Source organism: Quercus lobata, chromosome 2 (assembly GCF_001633185.2).
Source record: "Quercus lobata isolate SW786 chromosome 2, ValleyOak3.0 Primary Assembly, whole genome shotgun sequence".
Taxonomy (NCBI): domain Eukaryota; kingdom Viridiplantae; phylum Streptophyta; class Magnoliopsida; order Fagales; family Fagaceae; genus Quercus; species Quercus lobata.
In genome coordinates this window covers 59,672,437-59,697,153 of record NC_044905.1, presented here as the reverse complement: position 1 = coordinate 59,697,153, position 24,717 = coordinate 59,672,437, and the positions used below count along the sequence as shown (strand labels likewise).

The window sequence follows — 24,717 nt, the reverse complement described above, 5'->3', positions numbered from 1 at the left end:
ATCAGATACATGTCTTTACTTCACAGGTGCAAGTTTGAAACTGCAGGGTTATGTAGATGCTGATTTTGCTAGTGATATTGACAGTAGAAAGAGTACTACAGGGTTTGTTTTCACTCTGGCTGGTACAGCTATATCATGGGCTTCAAATCTACAGAAGATTGTTACTTTGTCTACTACAGAAACTGAGTATGTTGCAGCAACTGAAACTGGAAATGAGATGATTTGGTTACATGGTTTCTTAGATGAATTGGGTAAAAAGCAGAAGATGGGCATTCTACACAGTGACAGTCAGAGTGCAATCTTTCTTGCCAAAAATTTAGCTTTTCATTCAAAGTCGAAGCATATACAAACAAAATACCACTTTATCCATTACCTTATTGAAGATAAACTAGTAATACTTAAGAAGATTTGTGGATCTAAAAACTCGGCAGACATATTGACTAAGGGTGTCACTATTGAGAAGTTGAAGCTGTGCGCAGTTTCAATTGGTCTTCTAGCTTGAGGACAGGAGGATGAGTTGTAGGGATGAGGGATTGTATTATGGAGGATTGTGGCTGATGTTTGCAGCTTATGAGCCCTTAAGGGCTAAAGTGGAGCTGATGGAGGAGTTTGCTCGTGTAGCTTGATCAATTCAAGCCAAGGTGGAGATTTGTTGAAGTGGGCCGTGTGTGGCTTGAATTGCCACAAGCCCACGTCCACCTAAGTCGGTCACTATTGACCAAATCCTATTTGTAATAGGAAATCTTATTCAGCCGACTTTAATATATATATATATATATATTATATTTCAAGTGTAGCTGTGTGATTTAAGAATAATTCCAATTAACCTAGTGAGCAGCCGCATGAGAGAAAATAGAGAAAAGAGAGGCAGCCAGCTTCTATTCTTATTTTTTCTGTGAGAGAGTGCTAGGGTGTAATTGGGATTTGGGTTTCTTAAGAGTGTGCTTGTGCACTATTGTATTTTCCCTGATAATAGTGAAATCCCTGCAACTTCGTGGACGTAGGCAAATTGCCAAACTACGTAAATATTGTCTTGTGCGTGTGATTGTTTTTCTTTGGCGTGTGTTTTCTCTATTTGTTTTTGTTTCTCACAGGTTGGGATTTTGGTTAAATTCCCTACAATATTAGTAAGTCCTCATTTTCAAGTATTGCACATAAGCAGATAAAAACGCCAATTGACGGGCTTCTAGGCCCTAATATCTGGGAGAATACCTGACCACCTATATCAGAAGCCACATACGAACATATAGACAACAATTTTTATCATTTCCTATTTAAATATCTTAGTATTTTATATATCAATTTCTGTGTTACCCTTAATCGCATCAATTATTCAATTTACTCTTACCTCATTGAATTAGAATTTATGTTTGTTTCAATTTATCATTTTTTTTTTTCATTATATCCTTTTCTCTGTCTTTTTTTTCTGCAACCATACAAAAACTTTAGTCTTTAGCACTGTATTAGTTTATTTAATTGTTAACTCTTGATATCTTTCACTCAAATCAGTTCTATTTCCTAACAAACCCCTGCCCCGCTGATGGAGCCATATTGCAAAAGAAAGTTCAGCAGAACTTGTGTATGATAAACAATTTTACAAATTATGACAATGGTAATTGGAGTTTCCTTCTTACATTAATTTTTTCTAAAACTAATTATCTTGTATGCGTGTCCAATGCATATGAATTTATCATTGCTTTGTATTTGTTCTACATGTTCGGCCATGATCATAGAGGTAATAGAGCTGCCAAAGACTCATATTAGAATGAAATCTGGCTTGTCCTCTTAAATATGCCATTTGCTTCCCCCACCTGCATGTACATTTATCAAGATAAATCATCATCTTTTTTTTCCAAAGTACAATGAGACATGTATGAAAATCCATCCTCTTATATTTCATAGCCCTTACCAAGAACAATGACTTATTCTTTGTTTCAGGGAGCAGTTGCTCAGATCCTTGAGAATACAAAATATGTTTTCTTCTCAAAAATTATTAACATAATCAGAGAAGCTGCAAATATTTGTTATGATAGAATTAAAGAGATTCCTTGCCTTACGTGTCCACACAAACCCGCAGGAACTATGTCTGTAATGGTAAAGACATTTAAAATTACAGATTTGTAGTGCTTCAACATTAACATTGTCATCATTATTGAATGAAAATTTCTTTGCAAAAATAAAATAAAATCACAGGCGAACTTAAACCTGTCACTTCTTGAAGACATCAGTGATGATATGGACTTTTGCTTCAAGCTTGCCAAGGAGGAATCTGTGATTGTTCTATCAGGTAAGAATTATACTTGTTACCATTGCTTTAAATCATTCTCATTCTTTTTGCATGCATACTTTTTTTTTTTTTTTAAAGTGCATTCTCAACTAGGCTATGTATTGCATCAAAGATCTAGCATATGAAATTTCTAATTCTACTCGTTTTTTAGTAGGGATGTTTGGTAAGAACTTAGCATACCTAATGCCTAAATTAGGTGAATATTAGTTAGGAAAATTCTTAGTTTACATTGTACTAGCATTAATATAAGATTTACATTGATAGTACAATGTAAACCTATAATTAACCTATCAATTAATCTGTCCCATCTGAAGTCCAATTATATTCGAAAATTTTCTTATAACACAAATTCTAGTGTGTCACTAACCTTTTCAAGAAGACTCTGATCATATATATATAAGAAATTCTTGAAACATTTGGATGTCGATCATGACTATTACAACTAATTAAATTGATATCCTTTACCAATTGATGGACAAAAGAGAGGAAGAAAATGAGCTGCTACCCTGGCCAACAAACAGAAAAACTAACAGATCTTGGACAATGATGTCAATATAGAAACTCAAAAACCTAGTGTTTAGATCCTTGTAAATACGTATACATGTATGAAATTGTTTGTATGTCTTCGCAGATGTAGCTGCTACTCTAATCAGAATTTTTTGTTTTATTTATTTATTTTTTTTTCTTTTTAAAATGCTATCTTATTAATCATAGACACTTGCGTTTTGCAGGGTGTGTTGTTGGAATGAAAAATTGGATCCGCATAACTTTTGCTATTGAGCCCGCTTCTCTTGAAGAAGGCCTTAATAGGATCAAAGCATTCTACCATAGGCATAGTAGAGGCAATAACTATAAATTTTTCATTCTAGTTATGGAGGTTCTTCTCCTATTTAAGCTATTCAAACATCTTTGCTCGTTATCTGAAATCTCTCCATAAGACCTTGGAACTTTATTAGACTTTAGTTCAATTCAAATTTCTGCTTTAGAATAAAGATTTAAGGTTTGCTTATGATGATTAATGACTAAGATAGAGATTAGACTCTGTTGGGTTTATTTTTACCCCAATTAATTTTAATCAATTATCCAAATTGATTAAATTATTAAATTATGCAAATATTCAATTATAATGCATTGGGCACAACCATATCACTTATCTAGAGTTCAAAGTAGCGAAAAATAAATTTGATATAGATGATATGGTCATGATAGGAAAACCTAAATAGAAAAACCCATAGTGGGTGTGGGATTATATATAGGTCACCTATCCTTGAAGACTTCACTAACTAAGATTGAGGTTAAAAGTACAATGAAAATATCTGATCCTGAAGTACCTACCTACGATAAAACCTACCGAGCTAAGTGCAACTCCAACTCGATTGGATTACTCTTCTTAACAGCCTTCTTCAATGTGTGTTGATCTTCAATCCGTGACCGAATTCACAATAGCAAGTCTATGCTAGATCCTTTAAATAATACAACAAATAGGGCTCGAATTGGGAATGGTAAAATTGATAGAAACTTGGTTACACAAACCCTAACAGCATAGACAGAGTTTTCTCTCTCTCCTCTTTAGGGATGGCTTATAACGTCCTTTAAATAACACAACAAATGGGGCTCAAATTGGGTTTGAAACAAACAAATTATGGGCTTTTCGCGTTGCTGATTCTCACATCTTGATAAATCAACTAGAAGTCGAGGTTCGGTAGATCGAGGAAGAGTCGGGGAAACAAATACTTTTATTTATAAAGTAGATTCTTAAGTTGTTTTCTTGTTTCTTTAACATGGAACTTTAACACTATAAATTAAGAATCAAATGCATCAAAAAGTGTCTTTTCACTCGAATTTGGCAACACATTAAAGTTTGGCCCTAGCCCTGTGTTATTTCTTAAATCATAATTTGCTTCTCTCTATTCCCCCCCCCCCCCCACTTTTAAGTCTAAGAACGGGATGCTCAAAAAAAAAAAAAAAAAAGGGGTCTAAACAGGGAGATTGTCAATGTGAAATTATCCTTTATTCTTCTTTGTGAAATTATTGTCCATTTAGATTTCCAAATATCATTCAAACGAACGCGAAGAACATTTGATTTTAGGTAAGAAAAATACCAAATTGGTCTTAATGTCAAAGATCAAAATGTGGACTCAAGATCAAGAAGAAATAGTAGTCTAAAAAATATCAAATTGGTCTTAATGTCAAGACTAAAACGTAGTCTCAAAGATCGAGACCAAATAGTAGTCATGACTTTTAGATGGTATAAAATCAAGTTTAATTATTTTAATAAGAGATTTTTTTTTTTTTTTTTTTTCATTCAAATATAAAACTTTCAACCTTAAGTCCTTAAGGAAGCTGTGGGGTAAATAAATGTCCCGCAACAATTTAGAGTAATAAAGAAATACTTGAATGTTATACAACTAATAACAATTAATATAATTGCATAATGCAACTAGCGACACCCATTAATATTATTCAATTCAGCGTCATGATTATTAATTTGGATACTCCCAACAAATAAGGCCATGTGCACAGTGCCTGTCCTTGCTTCTGCACTAAACATGTATACATATCAACACGTGTGATGCATAACAAAACAAATTTCCATGCGCGAGGAGGAAGCACATCTTAGTCAGACAAGCAGAATTTCCAAATTTTTGTACTATTTGAAGAATAAACAGTGACTTACCTTTTAACTACTCACTTTTTCAAATACACTTCTAACAAATTTTCTATCCCATTCTCTATCTCATTTAAATATTATTTCTTCATTCATTATTTATTCTTTTTTTAACAACTACACATCTTCCAACATTTTTTTATTCAACATCCTTAGGGAATTGGTTAAGAATTCAGTTTAAGGAAATTTTTATGGGAAAAGAAAAAAAACAATTAATGTTTTGACAGCTTTTTTCATTCTTATAAAAGTGATGTTAAAACTTTCTTAAAATGGATTGTTAATGAGTGTCCCATTAGCATGACCCTTATTATAATAGAAAAAAACATTTGAAGAGTGAATAGTAGCTCATCAGACTTGATGTGCTACTATTCATGAGCCAAAAAAAAAAAAAAAATCTAGGAATATAGAGTCCATTGGAGAGCTTTTTTTGGGTTTCACTCTCTACTATAGAGAGAATTTTAGGTTTACATAGGTCATTGGAGATGCTCTTATAAGGCTAACATAAAACTAAAGTTTTTTTTAAAATTTTTTTTAAAATTTTTTTTTAATATGAAAAAAAAAGCATCATACGTGTGATTATTAACCCCGTCCACTTGAATCCACAATATACATGGCGTGGGGCACCCCTGAGTGTGTTAGGGCTATTTTATGTCCTGACACAACATTTTTGAGAAGCGCGTGATTCGAACTAGACAACTCATGGACCCACAGATATGATCCAATCCAAAACTCCTACCAATGCATCACACTCCAAGGAGCCCTTAAAACTAAAGTTATACTAGTTCGTTTTAGATTCTATTACATACATGGATTTTCAAGGATTTTAATTATGTGGCTACATTAATTAATGCAATAAATCATTTTATAAAATAAAAAAAATTAATTCAATTATGTTATTTATGGTCAACCAGGGATGGAGCCACTGTTTTTTTATAAATTTTTTTGATAGCAAATTTTTATTGTTTCGCATCTAGGCCAACTACTTACATCATTTTTTTACTTACTAATAATCACTCATCACATCATCAATTTATAAAAAAGTTTATAACTCTAGCATTTTCTTCATTTTAGAGACTATAAAAAAAATCTAAAACTAAATGTACAAGCCCAAAAAAAATTAGTTTAACAACAAAAATTACCAATAATAAAATTGAAAATAAAATAAAAAAATAAACCCAATCAACCAATTTTATCCAAAATAAACAACTTTGTCATTTAAAAAATTTTAAACAAAAATAATTTTGATCTTACCCACAAAAAAAAAAAAAAAAAAAAAAAAAAAAAACCACAATGGCTAAGTAGCTACAAAGTCGAAGGCTAAAACCACTGTACACAGCCAACAGTAAAGTCGTCTCCCTAACTCTAAGTTTTGGCTTCAGCCCTGTAGTGAACTCAACAAAATTTAGGTCCAATTATTTAAATTTAGGCCCTAAAGTTGTTAAATGACATAATTTTAATATACTAAAATTATGTTTTTTTATTTTATTTTATTTTAGTGGTATTTTGGGTTAAATAATGTGTTTGAACTTGGTGAGAATGTAATTAAGTGTATGTGTTTAACTGTTAGTTTTTTTTTTTTTTTTTTTTAATTATGTCTTTTTTTGCTTAAATATATATGAAAATGAGATTCCAAATGTTGTATGATATTATCACATTACAAATAAATATTCCAAAATTGAACTATAAAGAAACCAAATTAAAATAATTGCAACTCAGAGGTGGCAGTTTGCATTTTAGGTTGCGTTTGAATCGGCTTCAAACCAATTCCAGAAATCAATTTCTGGAAAATGCGTGCGTTTGGCTGTCACGGAAAACATTATTTTCCGGAAAATGATTTCCTGTTGACCGAAATTTTCAGTTTGACCACAGAAATGAATTTCTGCCTTCATTTTCACTTCAATGGATTTCCGGAAAAAGAGAGAGAGCGCGTGCGCGAGAGGAGAAAACCAGTCCGAGCTCCAGTCCGCGCCGATCTCCAGTCCGAGCTCCAGTCCACGCGCGCGGACCAGTCCGACGACGGCGATCGACGCTTCTCGAGATCGCGCCGTCGATCGCGATCTCGCGAAGCGTCGATCGCGATCTCGCCTTCGCGAGATCGCATCGGATCGAGATCGCGATCGACGGCGCGATCTCGCGAAGCATCGACCGCGAGATCGCGCCGTCGCGAGATCGCGAACGCGAGATCGTGCCGTCGCAAGATCGCGACGTTGATCGCGATCTCGCGACGGTGAGACCGCGATTTTTCCGGGTTGTGGCTTATGTGTTTTCTGGTTTGTGTTTTCCTCCTTCTTTTCCAAACACTAGAAAATATTTTCCGGAAAATTTTTTGAAATACAACCAAACACACAAAAATATTTTCCTTTTCCGGAAATTAGCATTTCCGAAAAATATGTATTTTCTGGAAAACGTTTTACGGCAACCAAACACAGCCTTAGTCAAGTTCATTAGTGTGTTTGACACCTAACCCAACTCCTATACCTATATAAACTTTTAGAACTAGCAAAATTGGACTTTTTTTTTTTTTTTTTTGAGAATCAGCAAAATTGGACTTGGAGCTACTAACTTGCCTGAATCCTCACGAAAAGAAAGGGTATAGGTTTCCGTATTAAAAAAAGAAAAGAAAAAGGCTATGGGTAATAGAAATAGCAATTGTTTTAGTATAATAAGATTCTGAGCTCAGAGGCAATTTTGACCAGACCTGATTAAGTTGAATCTGGACCTAACTTGACCCATACATCAAGCCTCAATTATTATATTTAAATCTTAGGTTTTTTTACTGACTAGTTTTTTTAAAATGAAAATAAAAACTAATAACATTAATCATCAACTTGAAGTGCAAGTTTCAAATATAAATATTTTTAATTTCATATCTACTACTAATTAACACTGGGAATTTTTTTTTAAAAGTTGATTATATATTTTATTCTTAATTATTTACTTTCTTTCCCTAACATGTTATATGTTAATCTTTAAACCTTATATATTGTATGATTTTGGATTGATTTTTTCTTTTAATTTTTCAACTGATTTGCTTCAATACAACTTTTTAAGAACATCAATTTTTTTTTAGTAACACGATAGTTTGTCAACATTCTACAAATAATCCTTCAATAGAAAGCTAATATAAATAATACTTAGTTATGTGTCTAGATGATTTAATTTTTAATTTATGTTTCTTGCATAACACGTATACACATTTTTTTTTTCTTTTGTATAATTATTTGACTAGTAACCTATTAGAATTAAATACCATGCTATAAGTTTAGTAATTTATATATTATTATTTAAATTTATTTTTCATTTGATTTAAGCATTTAAAAAGAAAAAATACACCATGCCTCCCCATGCATGATTTACCATATTTTCCCTTGAAAGTATGTTAAAAACCGGAAAAGGATAATAGGAATAATAATTCTACATTTTTACTCCAATAAGCTTTAAGAATAAATAATAACAAAAACCAACTTTTTACTATACAATTCATAAATCAAGAAACTATTGTTATCAACTTTAATAAAAAAAACTATAAAAAAAAAGAGTTAACTTTTTGATTATCTCAAATCTTTAAAAACCATTATTAACCAATATCCAGAGTCAAAGTGCCAATGCCAACTTGGTCTCGTGCCCCGGGGGCCAGGAATCAGAACCCTACTTACAAGTTACAAGTCACATCCAGCCTTTCACCACTGTTATGACAGCCATAGCTTTCAGACCTTTGGACCCCACAACCCCATGTGCAATTTCTCTCAAATCCTCGAAACCAACACTAACTTGAAACTTCTCTCTGTCTTTTTGCTACGTTCAGTTTCCAAGTTCCAACCTCTGTGTTTTCTTGTTTCTTAACTCAACCCAGCTCATCCAATGCACCTGAAACAACCTTGAAAAACCCTCTTCACAGACTTTCCTAAACACCCATCTCTCTGCTTCCCTCTCTAAACATGAAGAAGAAAACTCACTCTGAACACAACAACAAGCTCTTGGTTTTAGCCATTTTTGTTTCTGGGTTCTCTTCAATCTTCCTCTGTGTTAGCTCTCAAGCAAACCCGCCGGCGAGTTCAGATGACACTTCAGTAATGTTAGCTCTCAAGAAGACTCTCAATGCACCCGACTCTCTCGGTTGGTCTGACCCGGACCCTTGCCGCTGGAACCATGTGGTCTGCTCAGATAACAAACGGGTCACCCGGATCCAAATCGGCCATCAAAACCTCAAAGGTACACTCCCTCCAACCCTGCAAAACTTGACCCAACTGGAACGCTTAGAGCTTCAATTCAACGAACTCTCAGGTCCACTTCCTAGCTTAAATGGCTTAGCTTCATTACAAGTACTTTTACTAAGTAGCAACCAGTTTAGTTTCATTCCTAGTGATTTCTTTACTGGTATGTCTTCGCTTCAGTCTCTTGAGATTGATAATAACCCATTTGCCGGTTGGGAAATCCCTGAAACTCTGAAAGACGCTTCCACACTTCAGAACTTTTCGGCCAACTCGGCCAATATTACTGGAACCATACCCGAGTTTTTCAGTGCCGATGTGTTTCCTGGTCTGACTAATTTGCACTTGGCTTTCAATAGCTTACAAGGTGGCTTGCCTTTGACATTTGCTCATTCACCAATTGAGTCCTTGTGGGTTAATGGGCAAGCAAGTGATGGTAAGCTTAGTGGCCCCATTGATGTTATACAAAACATGACTTTCTTGCAAGAGGTTTGGTTGCAAAGTAATGCCTTTTCGGGTCCTTTGCCCGATTTTACAAGCTTGAAAGAGTTGGAGAGCTTGAGTTTGAGGGACAACAAGTTTACAGGCCCTGTGCCGGTGTCATTGTTGAGTCTTAAATCTTTGAAGGTTGTGAATTTGACAAACAATTTGCTTCAAGGACAAATGCCTGAGTTCTCAAGTGGGGTGGCAGTGGATATGTCCGATGGCTCAAATAGCTTTTGTTTGCCCACTCCTGGTGAGTGTGATTCTAGAGTGAATACATTGCTTTCGATTGTGAAATTAATGGGTTATCCGCTAAAGTTTGCGATTAGTTGGACTGGAAATGATCCGTGTGTGAATTGGATTGGGATCACTTGTAGCAATGGGAATATAACTATTGTGAATTTTCAGAATCTGGGTCTTACAGGTTCGATTTCTACTGAGTTTTCATCTCTCAAATCGTTGCAAAAACTCATACTTGCTGATAACAATCTTACGGGTTCAATTCCGGTGGAACTTACTACTCTGCCTGCGCTTGCTGTGCTAGATGTTTCAAACAATCAGCTGTATGGGAAAATCCCAGCTTTTAAGAGTAATGTGATGGTGAAGACTAATGGTAACCCTGATATAGGAAAGGAGAAAAGTAGTTCTTCAACTTCAGGTGCACCATCTCAGATTCCAGTGAGTCCATCTACAGGTACAGGTTCTCAAAATAGCGGTGGTTCTGGAAAAGGTGGCAAGAAATCTTCGACAATTATAGGATTAATTGTGTTTTCCGTTGTTGGAGGTGTGTTTCTGATTTTCTTGATTGGTTTGTTGGTTTTCTGTCTGAACAAGATGAAGCAAAAGCGATTTAGCAGAGTACAGAGCCCAAATGCAATGGTGATTCATCCTCGCCATTCTGCATCTGATAGTGAGAGTGTGAAGATCACAGTAGCAGGTTCGAGTGTTAGTGTTGGTGCAGTCAGTGAGGCACAAAATCTTCCTGGCAGTGAGCCTGGTGACATACAAATGGTTGAAGCAGGTAACATGGTGATATCGATCCAAGTCCTCAGGAACGTGACTAACAATTTCAGTGAACAAAATATATTGGGACAAGGAGGTTTTGGGACTGTCTACAAAGGGGAGTTGCATGATGGTACTAAGATTGCAGTAAAGAGAATGGAGTCCGGGGTAATAGCCGGCAAGGGATTGACTGAATTTAAGTCTGAGATTGCCGTTTTGACTAAGGTCCGGCACCGGCATCTTGTTGCCCTTCTTGGTTACTGCTTGGATGGGAATGAGAGGCTTCTTGTATATGAGTACATGCCTCAGGGCACACTCAGCAGGCATATATTCAACTGGGCAGAAGAAGGATTGAAACCACTGGAATGGACCAAAAGGTTGACCCTTGCCTTAGACGTGGCAAGGGGTGTTGAGTATCTCCATGGGTTGGCCCATCAAAGCTTTATACATAGGGACTTAAAGCCTTCAAACATTCTTCTTGGAGATGATATGAGAGCTAAGGTTGCGGATTTTGGCCTTGTGCGTCTTGCTCCAGAAGGGAAAGGCTCAATTGAGACAAGAATTGCTGGAACTTTCGGATACTTGGCGCCAGAATATGCAGGTACTTCATGTTCTATTTCTGTACACTTCAATAATTCTGAACGTTCTTTTAGACCTAGATGGATAACAAATCTATTTTTCTTGATATAGCAATGCATTAAATCTGGCATTAAACTTGCTCTAGAATGCATTTCATTTTCGTGGATGTTCCTTGGTTTACACCAACTTAAAATTATTTGTTTTACTTATGATTACAGTTACTGGTCGAGTGACAACCAAGGTCGACATATTTAGTTTTGGGGTGATTTTGATGGAGCTAATCACTGGGAGAAAAGCACTCGATGAGACCCAGCCTGAGGAGAGCATGCACCTTGTAACATGGTTCAAAAGAATGTACATCAACAAGGATTCGTTCTGCAAGGCAATTGACCCCACGATTGACCTCAATGAGGAAACAATTGCGAGTATAAGCAAAGTTGCTGAGTTGGCAGGATATTGTTGTGCAAGGGAACCATTTCAAAGACCCGACATGGGTCATGCTGTCAACGTGCTGTCATCTCTGGTTGAGCTTTGGAAACCAAGTGACCAAAATCCAGAAGACTTGTATGGCATTGACCTCGAAATGTCCTTGCCTCAAGCACTTAAGAAGTGGCAGGCTTATGAAGGTGGAAGCAACATGGAATCTTCTTCCTCTTCACTTCTTCCAAGTTTAGACAATACTCAGACCAGCATACCAACACGCCCATACGGATTTGCTGAGTCTTTTACATCTGCAGATGGCAGATGAGAAGTGGTTGTAAATGATGTTGATGCTGGTTTTGCATGTTCATTCTAATGCTTCTTCCTTGCTGTTCTCTGTGTAGACTTGGTTGGTCTCTTGATGTGTTATAGTCTCATCCCACTGTCTGATATTTTTCTTGGTAATGCAGTTTTAATATTCATCACTTGTTTTTGGAAATGAAATGAATTAGATTCTCAAAGACACCATTTTTGTTGATAGCTTTGCATCTTCAATTGTCATCCTACATTAATTGGCAAAGACATGACATGATGACAATATATTTGGAAGGACTAAATGTAATGTCCTGATGCGCCCTTAATGTTTTCTATAAGACATTGTGGTCCACTGGACAACCAAAACTTTGATACAATGAGTAATTATGTCAAAGGAGCTGTTGGGGCAGGTTGAGTGACCAACTATCATGCTGAATCAACTTTATATAAACAAATCTATATAAAATTTGTATGGTCCTAAGTTTAATCAAATCGTCAAGAGCCCTATTATCAATAAATAAATAAATAAATCGTCAGTAAGCCTCTATTATCTTGCGACTGCCTCTCTCACCGTCGGAATCGGACCCTGGATAAAGGTGCCTTCATCTTATTATTAAAAAAAATAAAAAAATAAAAATCTTATCATAATATGTAACAGTAAATTTTATATATTTAGAAGTAAATCATTTTCAAATGACCTTTAGACTAGTGGCACATCCTCACCTAGAAGAAAAATGAGAAACTAGTTTTTCAACTCCATGGACAAATGAATCTCCTTTTTCATATAAGAATCTACTTTGTTTTCTTTGATAAGATTCTACCTCTTTTATTAGTTGGTTTTGACTTTCAAGAATACATAAAGCAAGAACGTAGGAAAGTAGTAAGAAAAAGTCCATTCAACTATCTCTCAGGACAAGAATAGTGTCCAGCTTTTGAAGAAATTATTTAGATCCAAGGAAATCTGTATTGTTATAAAGGGTGTATATTCTTAATCCATTTTAAGAATTTTTTATGGGAAATTTATTGCAAGTTATAACTAGTAAATTAACCCACGTTAAATGGCGAAGATAGTTAGAGAGGTAACAATTATGTGTATGTAAAAAATGGAAAAATTAAGGGCCTGTTTGGGTTTTTTTTTTTTTTTTTTTTTTTTTTTTAAATCACTCATCATTCATTACTTAATTTTCGTCACTCATTACTCACCACTTAAAATACTCCAATTTTCCCAATTCCACCCGTTTGGACACTGTTTTCAGTTCACATCACTCAAAATTTTCAACTTTTCATGGGCCCCATACTTGTAACTTTGTGCAACTTTTACTCTTTTTTTTTTTTTTCCTTCAACTCCCAATACCCAAACTCATTGAACCTAAAAAAGAAATAAATAAATAAAAATGATGAAGAAGACCAGACCAGACCCAACATGAAAGGGAAAAGAAAAAAAAGAAGAAGAAGAAGATCACCTAGTGTGAAAGGAAAAAGAAAAAAAAGAAAAAAAAAAAAGAACCTAAACTCACCGAACCTAGTGAAAAAAAGAAAAAAAAAATGATGATGAAGAAGACCAAACCAAACCCAACATGAAAGGGAAAGGGGGAAAAAAAAGTAGAAGAAGATCACCTAGTGAAAAAAAAAAAAAATCTCATCGAACCAAGTGACCAAAAAAAAAAAAAAGGGTCAAAAGTTGAGGTTGGACTCTGACCGTGGGACCCTCAGTGTGTGTTTAATTATCAAATTGCCATTGGAAACTGAAATTGAGTAATTAAAACAAAAACTAGAAACAAATTCAAACAGAGTTTTTTTGTAGGACCCACATATTGGAATTATAAGTGATGGAAACAGAGTTATGAGTTATGAAAACAACAAATCTAAACAACCCCTTAACCCACTTTTCTCTCATACTTGACTAGCTCCAGTCCACAAAAATGTGGGAGTCAAAATTGTAATGCTTGTGTGTATTTTTATTTTTATTTTTTAAAGATTTATGAGAGTATGTAAGTATGGTTAGTGAGATTTGGATTAGTATGTTTGTAGTCTATATCATTGATGGTAAGTTTTGATTGGTGGTATCTATAGACAGAGGCCAAGAGTTGGTCGAGCTTGTGCCATCACCACAGATCAAGAGCCCGTTTGATAACGTCGTTCTAGTAACGTTATTTGTATTTTTTGGAAATATGTGTAAGTGAAAAAAGTGTGTAAAAATATATGTTTATGTTGTTTAAAAATTGAAAACTATTGCTTAAAATGCAATACCAAACAGCAATATCACAAAAATATTTTTTTTAAATAAAAAAAAAAGAATACCAAAAGAAATATTATTGAAAAAAACAAGTCTAAATTGTAAATTGCAAAATTTAAGTTTATGGTCATTTTGATTTTATTCCTTATGCTTAAAATTTCGAATTTACGTACTCAACATTTGCATTCATTTTTATTCTTGTACCTTTGTTCACTCCTATTAATGACACAATTATTCAATGTCATATAAACCAGTAATATGTGTTAATTAGTCCAAATTCAGATATGTCACCTAAATTAAATTGCACGAAAAATCATAGAAATTAAAATAATATAGTAACTCAAAGTGTTTATTTTGTTAGCATTTAAACAAGCGCTACCCACTCCACCATTGCCTGACTACCCACACTACCCCCGCTACAACATGAGGTGGTATCTCAAGGAATGGTTTCATGAGACTTTTCTCTCATAGAGAGAATGTTAGAACCCAGAAATATATGGCTTCCATATGAGATAATTTTCTTTGCAATACATTTTTACCACAATAAAATCAAAACTCATTCAGCCAATATAGAATAAAATACACAAGCACAACACCAAGAAAACCCAGACATGCACCATAAAAATAGACTAAACCAATTCAGATCCACACCCAACTAAAATTTTTATTTGCTTAATTGCTTAATTAGGCTTTAATGGAATAAGTTTTTTTTCCCTTATTAATGAGTACCTTTAGGGCATTTGTTAATAGACCATTTAAAAAAAGTTTTAATACTATTTTTATGGAAAATAAAGTAAAAAAATAAAAATAAAAAACTGTTAAAAAAATTTTAGCTTACTTCTAGTACTTTTTTAAAATGAATCTCCTTTTATTTTAATAAGAGACTGTCACATCATCCACTAATTAAATAAAATATGAGAATTAAAACTCACTATCACCTACCATTATATATTTAAAATAAAAGGACATGTCTAGTTAAATAAATACTAAAGGTAAGCCAACTCTTAAAATAGTTAGTTACTTTAACAGGTGCTTGTACTCTTAGAACCATGATTAATGAACTATTTTAGAAAAATTTGAATACTATTTTTTTATAAAAAAATATAAAAAAAGGTCAAAACAAAAAAAAAAAAAAATTTTCTCGTAAAATTTTTCTTCAAAACAATTATTTATTTTTCTCGTAAAATTTTTCTTAAAATAGCTACTAAACTATTGTCTTCCGTTAACATTTATAAATATGCTTAGGAATCTCCCCAATTTACGTCCTGATGAGAGCACCCACATCTGTACTTGTCCTAGCTAGATAGCGTGTGTATTGTTTATTACGCGGAGGCGGGTGAGAGTAGCTAGCTGTCGCCCATCACATGGGTTCACATTTCCAACAGGCAAAGGTATCTTTTTACCTGTCAATGACTTTGTTTACTTCATTCTTTTATTTATAGATCAGATCTCTCATCTCCATCTCTGCTTTGGGCATTTGCCTGTTCTATTTGTCATACATTTTTTTGATCAATGAAAACGATGGCCATACCAACTGTCCTCGACAGATTCTCCAAGATTTTCATATATAGGATAAAATAGATATAAATAAAAATTAACAAATCTCTATCTGCCAAATATGAAATATCTGTTTGGATACTGTTTTTTGAATTTAACTTCTAGTTAGGTATAGTGCAACTTTTGTCTATATCACATCTTGATAAAATAATGTGTTTTTGCCTTATGATTTTGTACAAAATTTACATTTAGATTATTACATCCTCTCCTTATATTCTAGATGCTTGAAATATATTTTAAGATAATCACAGATAGGCTGTAAATAAACCAAGTCGATTATGAACAATTTGGACTCGGTTTGATAAAAAAACTCGTTCATGTTTGTTTCTTTATTTATAAATAAGCTAAACTTGAGCCTTAGTTCTAGGCTTGTTTAATAAATAAGCTGAGCCCGAGCAAAAAAATTTGTTCACGAACAAGTTCGTGAGCTATAAAGCTTGATACAAAACAATTCAAGTATAGACTCATTTATAAATTTATATGTGCTAGCTAAATATACTCATTACACATATCTTAATAATGATATGGCCAACATGGGACCACTACCCATTACCTTTTTTTTTTTTTTTTCCCCCCTCTAAACTCACCAAGAACTACTTTAGACTTTAGTTACATTTAAAAATGAATAAATAAATTAAGTGTTCCACATATGATCTTTCCCCATTAATCAGCTAATGTAAAGTCATGAAACATATTAGTAGTTTCCCACTCATAATAGTTATAGTCAAGTATTTTTCTAATTTTTCACCATCTAACGTGAATGTAAAAATTGTATTTTGAATAATTGTTAAAGTTGTAGACAAGAAAGGATGAATGAATGAATTTAATTATGTAAAATTTTAATTTGAATAATGACTAATTATAAGTAGGATTAGACGCATGATAAAATGAATATACTATTTTTTTTCCTTAATTTTAGAGATTTAAGTATTTGATAAGATAATTTTCTTAGATCTTAAGCTCCAAAGCTTGTCCTTAGCTCAAGTTTGAAAACCACTTAATAATTTTCTATTAAATTAATATTTTGAAAATCTCATCGTGAAATTAAATGTTCTTAAAATGCATACCAAATTTCATAACAATTGAATATTATTTACTATTAAATCCATAAACTCATCACTTATGCACAATTTTAAAATACAAAAAGCTAAAAGTTAAGCATTTTATTGATGAGATAACATGTATTTTGTGGGTACTTCAACTATTTTGGAGATTTTAAGATATTTTGGTCATTTGAAGGTTTTAAGAATATTTTGGTAATTTTGGATAAATTTGAAATTATGTTTGATTTATTTATTTATTTTTACTTAAGTAATTTAGTTATTTAGGGTCTATTTGGGATCCGATTATTTTGCTGAAACTGAAATTTTTTTGCTGAAAGTACTGTAGATAAAGATAAAAGTTAATTAAAAAAGTATAGTGCGACCCATAAATAGTACAAAAAAAGTGCTGTGGGGCCCATAAATAGTAGCAAAAATAAGCTAAATAGTAAAATAATTTGACAAAAATAAGTGTTACCAAACTCACACTTAACATAAAATTTCATACTGCCATATATCATAATATCATCTTTCTATAATTACCTTTGTTTGGGTCGTTTTTCAAAAGGGCCAATAAATTGAACCTATCAACCCGGGTTCAAAATAAGGGGGAATTAAGCCCACAACTCGCTCTAAGAGCACTCACAGCAGTGGTGCTATATAGGTATAATGCTATTTTTTAGCTCACAAACACCCAAAAACCACTACACAACAGTGGAGCTAAATCTAAAAGATTTAGCTCCTCAGCTACAGTGCACATCTACACTTAAAGCTAAATAAATAAATAAAAAAAAATTATTACACTTCTCTCTCCTCTCTCATTAAAATATTCCTCTCCTTCTCTCTCTCTCTCTCTCTCTCTTCTTTCTTCCTCAATTTTTTTTTTTCTCTTTAGCTTGCCGGCCTCCCTCATCTCCCTCATCCCTCAGCTCATCGGCCAAATCCCTCACCACCGACTTGTGTCACCGACCCAGCTCGCCAACCCACGCTAAGCCCCATCGCCGTCTCCCCAAGCCCCATCGCCCAATCTGTGCCCCTCCGTTGGCCTCAACGTCACCGGCCCAAGCTCCAAGCCGCCGATCCACGCCTTCGACTCACGCCTCCGCCCAGTCCTCCCCACTCCGCTGATCCACGCCTCCGCCCAGTCCTCCGATCAAACCCACGCCATCTCTCTATTCTCTTTACTGTGATTGAGTTTGTTTGTTTGTTTTTTTTTTTTAATGTACTTTCATATGGGTTTGGTGGCTATGGTGGTGGAATGATGTTTGATTTTTTTTTTTTTTTTCCTTTTGTGGGTTTGATGGCTGTGGTGGTGGCGATGGTGGTTGTTTGTGGCTATGGTTTGATGGTACGGTGTTTGATTTTTTTTTCATGTGGGTTTGGTGGCTGTAGTGGTGGCGATGGTGGTTGTGGCTATGGTTTGGTGGTGGTGTTTGGTTTTTTTTTTCCTGTGGGTTTGGTGGCTGTGGTGGTGGATTGGTAACTATGATGGTGGTTTGATTTTTTATTTTGTTTGTGGGTTTGGTTGTGTTTGGTGGTGGTGGTAGTGGTGGTTATGGCTGTGGTTGGTGGTAGAAGTGGTTGTGGATGGTGCTGGGTTGTTTTTTTGAGGAGTGGAATATATTATTTTATTGTAGGTGATATATTATTTTATTGTAGGGATATATTATTTTATTGTGATGTTTATATTATTTTATTGCATTGATAGTTAAAATAGATCCACTACTGCAGCATGTGTGTAGGTATGATAGATAAAGTAATTTTTGGTGGAGCCAAAAAGCTAAATTTTTAGCTCCACTGCTGTGGATGCTCTTAATTACATAGAAGCTGATAGTGCATAGCATAAAAGAACACATAAAGACACAAGCTCATAATGAAGACAAAGAGGATGTTTATAGTGTTCAACAAACGATTCAAATAATTTTCTTCAATTTTACATAAAAAAGTGTGGAGATTTTTTTTAGAGAGTTTCAAGTTATGGTGTCCACTCCTGATGATAGCCTTTTATCATTAGACCAAGACACCAATCAGTTTTTGGTATAGGCAAAAATTGAACCCTAGATATCTTATACAACCATCAAAGACTCTATCAGTTAAGTTAACTGAAACCCAAAAAAAAAGTGTGGAGATTAAGGGAGGTGCCCAAGGAGAGAGAAAGGACCCATCACACACATAAACACAATTCTTTTGAGCTGCTCTATTTACCCCAAGTCAGATTAGTAATGCGTTTGAGAATTGTATAGAATTGATGGTGAGAAGTTGATTCATTCTTACCTCACTCATTAGGATCTATAAGATGAAGAAAACTCTTATTATCGATCTCAACATAAGAACTAAGACTTTTGATTGTTGGATTTAGAAAAATGACAACCTTTTGTGTGTGTGATACTATTACTAGAGAACTAGTAGACTATCACTCTTGGACCATCAGTAATCTTTAAATTCAGTTTTCATTTTTATTTTTATTTTTTTAAGGTACCTGTCAATCTAAAACTCTGATAATGTGTCACTAGAATAATAATTTCTTTTGAGAAATTTAAAAAAAAAAAAAAAAATCATGTCATCCATATGCCTAACTAGTCATGATTAAATCTAAAATTTCCAAAAAGTGGGTGTAATTTTAATTTTCCCGAATACGGTGTAATGTTTATTTCATAATAAGTTAGTTATTATTTTTGTTGTTTGGGAGTCAAATAAAAATTCTGGATTGGCTTAAAAAAAAAAAAAGAGTGATACATGAGTTTGAATGCAACTTCAGCTGAAAACAGAGAAAATAATCAGATGCAGATAAAATCATACGGTCGAGAATATCATACATGTGTGATCAAGTCACTGCACTCGTGTGAAATTTCAAGGAAAGGGATAAGACTAACACGCACACGCTCTGACTCGTCGTAGACGCGCGGGCCAGTGTGAGTGCTTGACCCAGACCCAGACCCAGACCCAGACCCAGAGAGGCAGGACCCAGTCAGCAGGTCAAATTACCTCAGCCGACCTAATGCATCTCTCAGTCACTGTCACAGACACTGTAATCCCAACGACCGACTCAAATACTTGTTCAACGGTCAACATTCAAACCCATCCGACGTACCAATCTCGCTTTTCTTTGAATTTTTGAACGTCTTATTTTCTTCCTACTACTTTCTTTTCCCCTACCTTACCTAGTTTGACCCGCGTTAAGAAACAAAACAATAATAGTCTCATACACGCAAATATATAAATACCCTCCACTTCCTTTGCATTCTTCACAACTTGCAAAACCACATAATATAGAAAGAACTACAACAAACAAACAAACTACAGAGTATCCCCATTCATTCATAGATACACATATATTTCATCACAAACTAACACAATGATTCTATCTTGGAGAAGAAGGAGATCGAGCAACAACAAGAGCAGCGAGCCTGCTTTGAATGACAGCAGTTTGGACACGGATGTTATGATTCCAACCCACTTTCGGTGTCCGATTTCTCTTGATTTGTTGAAAGATCCTGTCACGTTGTCTACTGGGATCACGTACGATCGAGAGAGCATCGAGAGGTGGATTGAGTCTGGCAACCAAACTTGCCCGGTGACAAACCAAGTCTTGAACAGCTTCGATCAAATCCCGAACCATGCATTGCGCAAGATGATTCAAGATTGGTGTGTCAAGAATCGATCTTATGGGATTGAGAGGATTCCCACGCCTCGAGTTCCCGTCAGCCCCTATGAGGTTTCGGGGATTTGCTCGAGAATTGAGGTCGCAACTCGATGTGGGGATGACAGAAAGTGCGTAGAATTGGTGAGGAAGATCGAGGCGTGGGGGAAAGAAAGCGAGCGAAACAAGCGGTGCGTTGTGAACAATGGAACTGGGTGTGTGTTATCTAATACGTTTCTTTCATTTGCGAGCGTTTCTATTGAGAAGCATGTGGGGTTGTTGGTTGAGATCTTATCTGTCTTGGCATGGATGTTTCCACTTGGTGAAGAAGGGCAATCAAAATTGGGATCAACAGCGTCCTTAAGTTGCATTGTTTGGGTTTTGAAGAATGGTGATCTTTCAGCTAGACAAAAGGCGGTTTCAGTACTCAAAGAGCTGCTTTCTTTGAATCAAAGACTTGTTGATAAGTTGGCAGAGATTGAAGGAATTAGTGAAGCTTTAGTTAAAATAATTAGAGAGCCTATTTGTCCTAAGGCTACAAAAGCTTCTTTGACAGCTATATTCTATATGATTTCTCCATCTCAAACCAGTGTGAGATTCACATCAAGATTTGTGGAACTGGGTTTGGTTTCGTTGATCACAGAAATCCTTGTTGATGCAGAGAAAGGAACATGTGAAAGGGCTTTAGGTGTTTTATCTGGTATTTGTGATACCAAAGAAGGGAGAGAAGAGGCATCTAAGAATGCTCTAACTATGCCTATTTTGGTTAAGAAGATGTTGCGGATATCAGGGATGGCAACGGAGTTTGCAGTGTGTACTCTTTGGAAGCTCTGCAAGAATTCTAAGAAGGAAGAAGATGGTGATGGAGGTGTTTTAGTTGAGGCACTTCAATCAGGTGCTTTTCAAAAGCTTTTGGTTCTCCTGCAGGTTGGTTGTAGTGAGGCTACAAAGGAGAAGGTCACTGAGTTGTTGAAATTGTTGAATCTTCAGAGAAATAGGTCTAACTGTGTTGATGCATCAATGGATTTCAAGTATCTCAAAAGGCCGTTTTGATTCAAGATAGAAAATTTTATTCTTCCCCTTACTTAGATGAGAAGAAAATTTGTACAAATCTACACAGAACTTTATTCAATTTTGTGAACAAAATGTATACAATCATAGAGAAATATATTCATTTTGTCAAAATTATATCCATTTAAAGAGTTTCGAGAGTATTGATTGTGATTAATGTTTGCGTTTATAGAACCCTATTTTAGACCAAATCAGACAATTATGAAACCAATTTGTAATATAACTCACATGTCCCATAAAAAAAAATATATAACTCACATTTGATGTAGAAGGAATATTGTTAGTATTCAGCCACACACAAAAAAAAAAAAAAGGATTATTTGCAGTCGCACAAATTAAATAAAAAATAAAAGGATATGTCACAGTTGTCATAGCATCTTATTTCATTAATAACCTGTCAATTGTCATTATCAAATTTCCTTTTTGTTTCTTCTACATCATCCCAAATTCCAAATTAATTGAGATGGGACCATTTTTTCAAAGATGATTTTGAGAGGGACGCTTGAAATATCATTTACTGATTTCTTTTTTCAATTTGTAGGAACGGCAAGCAGGTACTCTTTTAGATGTATTGACCACGATGGGCCCCGGACCCATCAAAATCAAAATGTCCAGTTGTCGACGCGTACGCTTTGGTTGGTCAAAAGTTGATTTCCATCCACCACAATAATATGCCAGGCTAGCTAACTAGACTTATATCTGTTGAGGCTTATATGATTTTTTTATTAATCCTTGCAAGTAAATTTTTTTAGCACAACGTTTGATTTGGAAGGTGATCAAATAAATCTTTCAAATTACTGCCGTCCACCAGACCCATTCACAAGTCCCATTTGCCCAAACTTGAGCCAATTGTCACCCGAACCGACACTGTCATGGTCGGTGGCATTGGCGGGTGTCCTCCTCCAAAATCCAACAAGAAAGAGTCAAGTGACTAATATTCTATCTGAAACTCGGTATAAACTGACCCGACTAACCCTTTACCTAAATATCTCAGAAATCTTACTAAAATCCTCCATCTCTACCAAGATTTTGCCTAGCTTTGGCCCAAAACTAGTCAAGATCTCAAGATCTCCGACAAGTTCTAGTGGAGATCTCACAATCTCTGTCCAAATCTGGCCAAGATCTTGCGATCTCCGACAAGATAGGAAGAAAATCTAAAATCTTTCGACGATATCTGCTGTTCGCCACCACCTTCTCGACTCCAACCAAAACCAACTCGAACTCATGGAAATCTCGACTTGAACCGAGCTGATCATCGTCTTGGTTGGTGGTGGGTCCTTCGATTTACAATCCAGTGGAGTCGGGTTGAGTCCGGCCTGGGCACAAACCTAACCCGTGGACAGCCCCAACTTTCAATCTTAACTCAGATGTGATAGAACTATGATTCTCCAAAAAAAAAAAAAAAAAGATGTGATAGGACTAGGACTATTGGTAGTCATGACCAAGATTATATGAGTCTACATTCATCTTTTTATTTTTTTAGGAATAATTGATAAGACTAATTCTAGTACCATTCCTTTTATATAAACTATACACTTTTTTTTTCTACCACTTAACATTTGTCCGGTGGAGAGCCACGTTGGGGCCGGGGGCCATAGCACCCCTAGCTTTTTGAAAATTTCAGTTACAACCTTAATAAAATGATAAATTATAACTAAATTGTATGTAAATTCAATTTTTGCCCCCTCTAACCAAGATACCACAACATATAAAGAAAAAAAAAATGTAGCTTGAATTTTAAGGGAGAAAAAAAAAAGGCGGTCATTTGGGATGAATTTGGAATATAGGATCTTTCGGGATCATAAAGCTCAAACGTGTGGATTAGTCCAAAAGCCATACTAAAGGTGAAAAAAACTACAATAGTAATTATGGGATATACACGAAGCCAACAAATGTAAAGTATACGACGATGCTGCCGATTTAACATAATTAGTGTCACACTTATGGCTAAAATATAATATTAAACTTTTAGATTGTGTTTTTATATGTTATATTAATATCTCAATTGTATTTTTTCAAAGTCTTATCTCCCTCATCAATGGTATCAAAGTCTATGGTGTCAAAACCAACGTACAAGCAATTGGAAACTCCCCAAGAATTATCTTTTGGTGGATTGATTGTGATTAATTTGCTATGGAGGGAGCAGGTTGCGTCCCAATTAAGTTTGTTTACAAAAATAATTATAGGTAGTTTGAACTAGCTAGTCAATGCTTGGTGAGGGAAATTATAATTGGATTAAATTTAAATTGTTGACATTGGACTTTCTTTCCCGTTGAATGGAAAAGAAATTACACCATAGAGTCATAGACAAAGAATAACAAAACAATTGTTAAACACTCGAATCACTCCCAATGACTTTGGAATCACTCCCGATGACTTTGGCGACCTTCACGAAGATTCACAGGAAAAATCAAACCAGAAAAAGAATTAGAAACACCCCATTTTGCTCAATAATTTGCCTGGTTCTTATCTTATGCACCCTAAGAAAATTGAATTTTTACTATAGGCGTCCGTTTGGTTTGTGCGTCCATGTCCCTGCATTTGCGTTTTCAACTTTTTTTTTTAACCAGCACTTATTGTACTGTTTATAGAACATGGACAATGCAATTAGATATATGAACAATAACCAAAGCTCAAACAGTAAATTTTTATTATTTTCAGTTTTCAGCTTTCAGCAAAATAAACGATATTCAAACGCACGTTAAATCTAACACGATCAAGAGCATAATATCTTCTACCAATTGCAAACACTCCCAATTTATGGGCTTTGATTGATCTTTAGTTCTCTGCACTGCACAACAGTCTTTGTTTTCACTTTTCACTCTCTATGATTATCTGAAACCATTTAACAGAAAAGTTAATTCACTGCTCTTTTTAAAAGCAAGAGCTTCACATACATTTCGAGAGCAAGCTGAAGCCTTCCAAACCTATGTTGATGCACATTCACCTTCATGATTTCTAGCTATTGCCTTTGCTCCAGGCTACATCCACATTAATTTCAGGACATTGTTAGGTGCACCTACCAAATACACATAAAAAATGGGCCACATCATCACAAAGAAAAGATAAGAGTGCCACCTCAGCTGGATAGCATAAAATCTGTAACCAAAACTCCCATTTACCTCAAAATTGCTGTTCCACCAAAATACGAAAGAAATTTTGGAACGTAGAGTCCTTCCACACAATTCGTCACCACAGAGAGTGATGT

At 34.9% G+C, this 24,717-nt stretch overlaps 2 protein-coding genes across 2 annotated transcripts; both read left to right on the top strand.

Annotated features, from left to right (window-relative positions):
• The first annotated feature begins 8,708 nt into the window (after positions 1–8,708).
• LOC115976000 (receptor protein kinase TMK1) lies at positions 8,709–12,186 on the top strand. Its single transcript, XM_031097062.1, has 2 exons — positions 8,709–11,252; positions 11,449–12,186. The coding sequence occupies exons 1-2, from the start codon at positions 8,894–8,896 to the stop codon at positions 11,976–11,978; spliced, it is 2,889 nt and encodes a 962-aa protein (XP_030952922.1). The 5' UTR covers positions 8,709–8,893; the 3' UTR covers positions 11,979–12,186.
• A 7,851-nt stretch (positions 12,187–20,037) lies between these two features.
• Positions 20,038–21,623, top strand: LOC115975999 (U-box domain-containing protein 21-like). The gene has a single exon (XM_031097060.1). The coding sequence runs from the start codon at positions 20,154–20,156 to the stop codon at positions 21,489–21,491; it is 1,338 nt and encodes a 445-aa protein (XP_030952920.1). The 5' UTR covers positions 20,038–20,153; the 3' UTR covers positions 21,492–21,623.
• The last annotated feature ends 3,094 nt before the right edge of the window (positions 21,624–24,717 follow it).

Coding starts and splice junctions, on each gene's coding strand:
- LOC115975999 (XM_031097060.1), top strand. CDS start 20,154: ATGATTCTATCTTGGAGAAGAAGGAGATCGAGCAACAACAAGAGCAGC.
- LOC115976000 (XM_031097062.1), top strand. CDS start 8,894: ATGAAGAAGAAAACTCACTCTGAACACAACAACAAGCTCTTGGTTTTA. Junction 11,253..11,448: donor CTTGGCGCCAGAATATGCAG/GTACTTCATGTT, acceptor TTATGATTACAG/TTACTGGTCGAGTGACAACC.